This window comes from Macaca thibetana, chromosome 8, assembly GCF_024542745.1.
Source record: "Macaca thibetana thibetana isolate TM-01 chromosome 8, ASM2454274v1, whole genome shotgun sequence".
In the NCBI taxonomy this organism is placed as follows: domain Eukaryota; kingdom Metazoa; phylum Chordata; class Mammalia; order Primates; family Cercopithecidae; genus Macaca; species Macaca thibetana.
In genome coordinates, this window is record NC_065585.1 from 103,337,710 (window position 1) to 103,347,897 (window position 10,188).

Sequence of the window (10,188 nt, forward strand, 5' to 3'; positions counted from 1 at the left end):
CTTCTCTCTTTTAAAGTTTTTTCTTTTTTTTTTTTGAGATGGAGTCTTGCTTTGTCACCCAGGCTGAAGTGCAGTGAAGCAATCTCAGCTCACTGTAGCCTCTGCCTTCCAGGTTCAAGCAATTCTCCTGCCTCAGCCTCCTGAGTAGCTGGGATTACAGGCCCCTGCCATCACACCAGGCTTATTTTTGTATTTTTAGAAGACATAGGGTTTCACCGTGTTGGTCAGGCTGGTCTGGAACTCTTGACCTCAGGTGATCCGCCTGCCTCAGCCTCCCAAAGTGCTGGCATGAGCTACTGCACCCAGCCAAAGTTTTTTTTTTCAATTTTATTTGTATTTGGTACATAAGAATGGTATATACTTAAGAGTTGCATGTGATATTTCTATACATGTATGCAATGTGTAATGATCAAATCAGGGTAATTGACATCTCCATCACCTAAACAGTGATCGTTTCTTTGTTTTGGGAAGGGGAGAGTAGAACAATGATTACCAGAAGGTGGGATGAATAGGGGGAGGAGGGACAGGGAGAGGTTGGTTAGTGGGTACAAAATTATAGTTAGGTAGCAGGAATAAGTTCTAGTGTTTTATAGCACAGTAGGGTGACTATAGTTAATAATACATTGTATATTTTAAAATAGCTAGAAGAGAGAGTTTTGAATGTTTTCAACAGAAACCCCACTTATCTTTTAAGACACATCTCAAAAGCTAATACTTCCATGAACACTTCTTCAAAATTGTTTTCTTTCTGCAAAATTCTACAGTCAATCTGTACCTCATTTGCATCACACTTCCAGTTCTATCCGGTCTGATTGTTACTAATGTAGTAACCTCATCTTTCCTATTAGATTATAAGCTCCTTGAAAACAGAACCCATATCCAACCCAACTTTGTATTTTCCTTTAGCCACGAGCCCAATATCTGGCACTCAATAAATATTTGTTGGATAGATGATCTCTCAGTCTCATTATGGACCTCATATTTGTAGGACCGGGGTCTGCCTGTCAGGTAGAACTTTGTACTGCTTTCGGTCACACTGCTTTACTCCCAGCCCCAGAAACTTACCCTCCAGTAAGGAACACAGGGCCATACCCTACATGAAGCCCTGCCTGGCCTCTTTCTTACTAAGAGGAAGTTGACTAGACACAATTGTGCTCAGAAACTTTCTTTCCTAACAGTAAGGCTGGGAATTTTGGCGTCTTGTGTTCCATGATCAGCTTTCCATGAGTCACGGTAGTACCAGTGCACAGCAAGGGATCCATTTCTATCAGTCGGGGTATTAGGGCTTTTTGGAAATGGGCCAAGGAGAAATTAGAAAAAGAAAAAAAATATATGGTCACAGTTGAACTTTTTAGGGCGTCATTTACTTGTTTCCTAAAAGCAATATCAGATATACTTAGTTTCAGTTTCTAAATCGATAACACTGGTACACTGAGTGTTTTTGTCCAGTTCGTTAATTACTTCTTTCTTCCTAAATTCAATGGGGACATTTAAGTCCTTTCCTTGATTAACTTTTCAAACATCTGACATTGCAGCCTACTTTTTTTTTTTTAATCCTTTTACTTTCTTGACATTTTCCATGACATCTATCCCTCCTTATTTTACTATACTTAATAATAAATAAATAAATACATACATACCTAAAGACTGCATCATGGAATTTTCTCTTTTTTTCTTCCTTTCTTTCTTTCTTTCTTTTTTTTTTTTTTTTTTTTTTTTTGAGACAGTCTCGCCCTGTCATTCAGACTGGAGTGCAGTGGTGCGATCTCCCCTCACTGCAGCCTCCACCTCCCGGGTTCAAGGAATTCTCCTGTCTCAGCCTCCCGAGTAACTGGGACTACAGGCATGCGCCAATACTCCTGGCTAATTTTTGTATTTTTAGTAGAGACAGGGTTTTGTCGTGCTGGAAAGGCTGGTCTCCAACTCCTGACCTCAAGTGATCCGCCCTACCTTGGCCTCCCAAAGTGCTGGGATTACAGGTGTAAGACACCATTCCCAGCCTCTTTTTTTTTTTTTTTTTTTTTGAGTTGGAGTCTTGCTCTGTCACCCAGGCTGGAGCGCAGTGGCGCACTGTCGGCTCACTGCAACCTCCACCTCCCGGGTTCAAGCAATTCTCCCGCCTCAGCCTCCCAAGTAGCAGGCGTGTGCCACCACGCCCGGCTAATTTTTGCATTTTTAGTAGAACCAGGGTTTCACCATGTTGGTCAGGCTGATCTCAAACTCCTGACCTCGTGATCCGCCCCCCTCAGCCTCCCAAAGTGCTGGGATTACAGGCGTGAGCCACTGTGACCGGCATGAGTGTGGATTTCTACTGCGTCATATCCTCACCAGCACTGAGTGCTATCAGTGTTGGGGATTTTCACTAATGTAGTAGAAATGTAGTGGTATCTCATTGTTTTAATTTGCAATTTCCTAATGGCATATGAGGTAGATCATATTTTCATATGCTTGCCACTTGTATTTCTTCTTTGATGCGGTTTCTGTTCAGATCTTTTGTCCATTATTTAACTGAGTTGTTCATATTCTTATTTTTGAGTTTTAAGAATTATTTGTATATTTTGATAATTGTCTTTTATCACATATGTCTTTTGCAAATATTTTCTCCCAGTCTGTGGCTTGTCTTTTTGTTCTCTTAATGATGTCTTTCCCAGATCACATTTTAATGTTGATGTGTGATATAGCGCTTGTCATTTTTTTTCTTTGATTGTGCCTTTGGTGTTGTATATAAAAAGTTATCTCCAAACCCAGGGTTACCTAGATTTTCTCTTATGTTATCTCTAATAGTTTTATGGTCATAGCAGTTTTTAAAATGAGTTTATTAGTATGTTACTTTAAAATAATTGTTAAATGAAATAAATCAAAGATAAAGTGATGTTATATTTTATAAAATTCATTTGCAGATATATTTCCTGAGAAAATTCATATATATAAAAAATATATAGTTTTCCTCACAAAATTCCTTTATATAGATATAGATACAGACAGAGAAGTTTTTGTAGAGATAAGAGTTTCACTATGTTGCCCTCGCTGATTTCAAACTCTTGGGCTCAAGTGATTGTCCCACCTCAGCCTCCCAAAGTGCTGGAATTACAGGTGTAAGCCACCATGCCTGGCTAGAAAATTCTGCTACAAAAGAAATATAAAACAAACATATTCTAATATCTGTTTCTTGTAATATACAAATTATTTAAATTTTCACAAACTCCCATATCTTTTTTCCATAGTTCTTAACATGTCTAAGAAGTAGGGAAACAATAAAAGCGCAAGTAAAATACACACATTTTACATTTTGTTTTTATAAAACAGTTCATTACAAATATACAAATGCAGTAAGTTTGTTTGCATGGTCTATAAGCAATGTTATGTTGATTATCTATTTCACTTTTTGATCATTACATTGTAAGGACTAAAGTTCCCTTGATCTTTGTTGTCTCATTAAAATACACATGTTTTGGGATGACATAGTTGCTCACACCTGTAATCCCAACACTTTGGGAGGTTGATGCAGGAGATTCCCTGAGGCCAGGAGTTTGGGACCAGCCTGGGCAACGTAGCCAGACCATGTCTCTACAAAAATATAAAAAATTAGCCAGATGTAGTGGTGCATGCCTGTAGTCCTAGCTCCATGGGAGCCTGAGGTAGCAGGATCAGTTGAGCCCAGGAATTCAAGGCTGCAGTGAACTAGGAACACACCACTGTACTCCAGTCTGAGTAACAAAGTGACAGTTTGTCTCAAAAACAAAAGAAAAAGATAATTTGGCCGGGCGCGGTGGCTCAAGCCTGTAATCCCAGCACTTTGGGAGGCCGAGGCGGGCGGATCACAAGGTCAGGAGATCAAGACCACGGTGAAACCCCGTCTCTACTAAAAATACAAAATATTAGCCGGGCGCGGTGGCGGGCGCCTGTAGTCCCAGCTACTCAGGAGGCTGAGGCAGGAGAATGGCGGGAACCCGGGAGGCGGAGCTTGCAGTGAGCCGAGATCGCGCCACTGCACTCCAGCCTGGGCAACAGCGTGAGACTCCGTCTCAAAAAAAAAAAAAAAAAAAACTGAAAAAGAGATAATTTGGTATAGTTTTCAGTTCTCATAGAAAAGCTTCCTGAAATAGAAAGTTATATTACAGAAAAATCATTCCCTTTAAGCCAATAAAAGGTTATTTATGAAATATATCTACCTAAATAAAGTTTTAATTGATGAAAACTAGTATTTTGATAAGAAAACTTTAAAGAGATGAAAGACACTGTAATTTCTGTTTGATGTAAAAATGAAAAATGGAAATTTTTCATTTTCTCTATACTTAGTTATTTTGCCTTTCTGTGAAATATAACTGTTGGAATATAATCCTGCCTGCGTGATAAATTGGGAGCCATCATTCAACTGTATCCACAGAGATCCGGAGTTTACTGTGTCGCTCAAACAACATTTTCCACAAAATAGAATTCAAAAGCTGTTCTGATTTTGGAAGACGATCATTGAGAGTGCCAGAAAAGGAGTTTGTCCCAAAGTTGTAGCTGTGAAATCATATTCTTTGTAATATGCCAATAGATACGTTAAATATGAGTATCTATTGCAGAGAAGATGAACTAGTGATGATTAAACTAGTCATGATTATTCTTTTAAAAGATGTCATTCCTCTCACTGCAAAGTTTGACCCACAGAAGGAGGAGGTGATAAGCCCTTAGGGGCCTAACACTGCCAGATTGTCTATGAATACCAAAAAGGAAGGACGACTTCTACTTTTATTTTCTTCTTTGGAAATTATAGATTTCAGTTTCAAACAAATGGAACATGCCTAATTAGCATTGACCAAATATATTTTCATTTTCTCTTTGTGGAGGCTAAAGCAACTCCATCTTGGATGCTAATCCACCATGTTGACTTCTGATTAACTCCAGTTCTAGGAATGCCTCTAAGGTTATTACTTAATCTACTCTTAAGAGCATGTACTTGCTGTAAATCCTGCGGTTAAACAAATTACTGCAATTGTCTTTCCCTATGGTATATAAGCCCTGGGTCTGGGGATAATAGTGTGAGGATCCATCAACTCATCTCAGGGCATCTCATCTCAAACGGCTTCAGTTCATAAGTCCCTATTAATTTTTCTTTTTCTGAGAAACTAGATTTGCTAGCCTCTTTCTTCAGCCTATCAGCATCCTTGACTTTTGGGGGTAGATTTGCAGAGAATTGTTCACAGTGGAACACATTTTCAAGCTACCAACTTTTCTTCCTCCTTTCAATGTGTAAGATTTCTCACAAATTTTCCAAGATTTTGCAACGACTTGAATTAAATCTCTTTTGGATAGTATTTGCTCTATCATAATACCAGACCTCAAAATCAATAGCAGGGTAATTTTTTTCATCAAAATGCATTTACAGTACCTTGTAAAATAGATGGCCTTATAAAATAGAGACAGATCCTATAGGTAGAATAAATCTGGAAGCATATTCATATTTCCTCCAGTATGTTTCTGGTATACTGTTAAACTTGTACTTACTGATGTCAGTAGGTGGATGCATTCTATCAGCAAGAGAAAACTTCCATCATGTGGATAATACATTGTAATCATATCTTCATCCCTGGATATTCTAAGACCTCTTTTAGAAGTTTTGTGGATACTTCTTCTGAATGAAGTATGTTCACTATCCCCCTTTTGATTTTCAGTTATGACTGATTTTAACTTGCACATAGTTAAAGAAGGTATAATACTTCATAATGTACATGTCTGAAAACTCGATGGTGGTTTCATACTTGAGGTTTGCTGTTTTCCAAAACAATTGCCATTTCATAATCTTCCAATACTACTTCATTTAGTGTTCTTGACTGTGCCATTGTCAAATGTGGCCTCAAAAGTAATGCACAGGCTGCGCACAGTGGCTTACTCCTGTAATCCCAGCATTTTGGGAGGCCAAAGCAGGTGGATCACTTGAAGTCAGGAGTTTGAGGCCAGCCCGGCCAACATGGTGAAACCCCGTCTCTACTAAAAGTACAAAAATTAACTGGGTGTGGTGGTGAGCAACTGTAATCCAGTTACTTGGGAGGCTGTAGCAGAAGAATCGCTTGAACCTGGGAGGCAGAGGTTGCAGTGAGCCAAGATCATGCCACTGCACTCCAGCCTGGGCAACAGAGTGAGACTCTGTCTATAAAAAAAAAAAAAAAAAAAAAAAAAAAAAAAAAAAAGGAATGCACAAAGCGTTCAGCCCATGGACCAAACATTAAAAGCAAGTACATGTGCACTTTGCAATTTCTAGGGAAACATAATTAGGAATTTTACAATAGAGAACAGTGATTTTCCAATTGAGTTGCCAGCCCCAAATTGTCAGTCTTGATGTTACATTATGCATACAAGGTTAGAAAAGAAGTTACCAGTGTACTTACCATAATAATGAAAATGCAACATTCTTGCGATGACCTGGTGGGTGAAGTGTTAAGCTTCATTTCCTAAGAAGGTTTTCATTCTGTTCTTTAGGTGTGTGTTGCTTTCTGTATTATGGTACATTTCTAATATCAAGTCTAATCCAATCCTTGTCTTTAAAATATTTATAAAGCTCCAGTGTAGGAGATGTTTCAACTGGCAGTGCATTTTCATCTCATTGTGGACTCTCTGTATTCTCATTGCTTTCTTAACTATCATCTGGACCGAAATTTCCAAACTAGTGTGTATGGACTCAGTTTTGCAGACACCAGCAAATGATCCCTTACCAGGCAGATTTCCAACTTTAAAATTTTCCATCTTCTTTCTGTGCAAGTCACAATATTTCCAGGCACCAGCCTCTACATTCATTGGGCTCAGCTCTCTGGCTGCCACTCCTATGGCAAAAGTGCAACCACCTCAGCGTCTCCAGGGCATCTTCCAAGGCCAGGGCTATGCCTCTGAGCTCTTGTTTTCAAAAACTTGGGCCCTTGCTCCACATAGCAGTAATGAGGACAAAAATAAGTCTTCTTCCACTCTACCTCCACTGCTCTCTTATTGCTACAACATAATAAAAAGTCATGCATGAGTTGGGAATTTGAGGAGAGACTTGTGCAGTCAATTATCCTATACTGTGATAGCAAAGTTCAAAAGAAATCTAGCTCCCTTGTAAAAGAAAATTTTCCTAGAGAGGAGATTGTACTGTGTAGTGGTTTGAAATATTCTGTAGTCAGATTGCCTGGGTTCAATCTTTTACTTTGTCATAGCCGTGTGGCTCTTGAAAACTACTGAACTACATTGAGTATCAATTCCCATATAGGAAAAAGGAGTACTAGTAATAGTACCTGTCTCTAGATTCATTGCTTTGATCAAGTGATTAATGTATATTTTAGGACAGTAAGAGGCATATGAAAGAATTAAGTCATTATTAGCTATCATTATTAGTTTATAGTTTAAAAAAGTAGCTCTCCCAGAAGATTCCATACATTAGATGATTCTGATGCTCATTTACAACACTGATATTTTTATGTTTACTTCTTGCATTATATATGAGGCTAGGTCAACAAGCAAAGTTAAATGTTTGCTTGTTTATTTAATGCTGGGCATTCAGGAGAAAATTTTCAATAAAGGTACACCAATCAATTCAACTTTAAAGTTAAGTATCAAACTTACCTCCTGAAAACAACATTCCTCAACTTTTCAAACAGAAAGAATCATTTTCTATTTTGTGCCTCTATCACACACTATTTTCTTGTTAGTCTAACGATTACAGAGGTAATCACCCCCAAAGAAACACAATATGATGTCTTGTCTCTGTAAGCCAATTGAGATTAGAAAAAGTGCTTTATTGATATTTAAATGTCAAGCAACTAAAAGAGTGTCTGTGCAAAAGTGAGTTGAGTCGTATATGTGTTATTGACATCCCCTTCTCTAGAGGTATTCCCCCAGAAGCTGGATACATTGACTCCTATACATTATAGTAATTAAGAGCTCATCTTTAGAGCCTGACTATGCAAATTTATACTCTAGCATTGTCTGTTCCTTGTTATATTCTTGAACAAATTTCTTGGCCTCTGGCATCTCAATTTCCTCATATGTAAAATCAGGAGAGTAATAATATATAGAATTGCTTTAAAGATTAAATGACTATATATAAAGACCATTAGGAGCAGATGGTGTGAGTTCTAAATACAAGTTTGCTATTTCCCAGAGGCTCTGGAGATGGAATTTCTGCCTGTGTGGGTCATTTTGTCTCATATTTGGCAAGAATCTTAGAAACCATTAAGTGTATGTTTATATGAAAAATTTTTGACTTGTGTGAACTTCTGACCTTTTAATTGTTTATTGTTTATTGACATAAAACAATTATGTGGAAATGAGCAAATTTTAATTTCCATTTCATGGCTGACCATTACAACTGCTTGACTGCACTAGCTCTTGTTTAAAGGGCATGAGAAGTTCAGAGTGGTGTGAACTGAGAAAAATATTTCTTATTTCCTTGTGAGATCATATTTAATATAGTAGAGTGAAAAATAGGACTAAATAATACATAAATAATTTCAACATTTAATATGCAAAGCTGAATTATACCAGATAAGGGCTAAAGAATACTTTGTTGAACCTTGTTATGAAAATGATACATATTTTAAGCTAAATTACCCTTACTTATGGAAAACAACCTTGAAGAAATACACAACTATGAATTTCTTTTTTTTTTTTTTTTAAATGAGTATTTTAATTCAGTTTCAGAAAAAAAGGGTACATGACTTTGATGAGAAAGCATAAAACTAAGAGGCTTTTCTGGAAATCCAAGAAAAAGAAAAAGAAATAACCATTAATATGTTCAATAATTTTCTGGATCTTCTTGTGTCAAAAGCTATATATTTTCTCCTCAAAAGCAGCTGCTCCAAGAACTAACTAGCCCTCTTTATCTCCCTCTAACTGGGACAGACTAATTCCCCTCCACCCCCACCTCTCTTCTTTCAATAACACTGCCTAGGTGTTAATGGCCTGGGCTCTCACCAATGAACAGAATTGTCCTTTAAGCCAGCAACCCACAGGCAGTGGCACCCAAAGCCTCACCCCCAGTCCCCAGGGCAGAAGCCACAGAGCTGGCATTGTTTCCACTGTCTCAGGAAGAAGGAGCCAAAAGCTGACCCTCAGCACAAATCAAAGCCCAATATGCAGACAGAATAACTGCTTCTAGAGTTGGCAAGCTGTGGGCAAAAAAGGGGAGTTTTTGCAGCCACCCCATCTTTAGAAACAAGGGGAAAACTAGACCCTTTTCCACTATTATGGTCTACAAGGTACTCTACTGCTCCAACGGGATCTGAAAGTACAAAAGGACCTAAACAAATAAGGAGAACTTTTCCCAGGCTGGAGATAAGAATGAAAAACAGAAAGATGGATGAATGTAATAAGGTGTAGGAAGATGATGCTGGGAACCTCCGTTCTTCACATGGCTGCCAGCCCCATAGAGGACAACACAGTAAGAACCAGGACAACCACTCCAGACTGGTATAGCTGGGGAATCTTCAGGCCTTTTCCTAGGTCCCACATCAAGTGTCGGATCCCATTCCAGGTATGATACATGAGAGGGAAGACGAGTGCAAACTTAGCTGTGTGGATCAGTGCTGGCCCCAGACACAGGGACTTCACGAGTTCCAAATAAGACTCAAAGTTCCCAGGGAGTAACAGGGCCGACATGCCAAAAAGAGAGACCCCTGCACTCAAAGCAATACCAGTGCCACGGTGGCAGATGGACATCGCCATGGGAAGAGACCAACTGTAGATAGTGATGTGGGGAGATACAGGACGGTTTGAACTTATATTCTTATTCCAGAACCGCTCCATCTCTTCTTTGGCTATGGTTCCCAAAGGAACAGCATTTCTGATACAGAGCTGAGGGCTAAAGTGGGCTCGGAGGCAATGACGACCAACATGTCTCAGCAAGAGCGCAGCCATCTTGGGTTCCGGTCTGGACGGAAGTCACAAGTATGAATTTCTTTCTTTCATTCCTTTTTTTTTTTTTTTTTTTTTTTTTTTTTTTTTGAGAAGGAGGCTCGCTCTGTCTCCCAGGCTGGAGCGCAGTGGTATGATCTCGACTCACTGCAACCTCCGCCTCCTGGATTCAAGCGATTCTCCCGCCCCAGCCTCCTGAGTAGCTGGGATAAAGGCACCTGCCACCATTCCCTGCAACTTTTTGTATTTTTGGTAGAGACAGGGTTTCACCATGTTGGCCAGACTGGTCTTTTTTTTTTTTTTTTTTTTTTTTTTTTG

The 10,188-nt window shown here is 38.9% G+C and overlaps 1 protein-coding gene across 2 annotated transcripts; it reads right to left on the bottom strand.

The window, feature by feature from the left end:
- Positions 1-8,640: 8,640 nt before the first annotated feature.
- On the bottom strand, positions 8,641-9,917 carry LOC126961220 (succinate dehydrogenase cytochrome b560 subunit, mitochondrial-like). Of its 2 annotated transcripts, XM_050801366.1 has the most exons (2): positions 9,635-9,917; positions 9,257-9,470 (listed from the first exon to the last, which is right to left on the bottom strand). In XM_050801366.1, exons 1-2 carry the CDS (start codon positions 9,871-9,873, stop codon positions 9,257-9,259), a joined length of 453 nt encoding a protein of 150 aa, XP_050657323.1. In that variant the 5' UTR covers positions 9,874-9,917. The 2 variants fall into 2 exon arrangements, with proteins under 2 accessions (XP_050657322.1, XP_050657323.1); XM_050801365.1 differs by having other exon boundaries at positions 8,641-9,916.
- Positions 9,918-10,188: the final 271 nt, after the last annotated feature.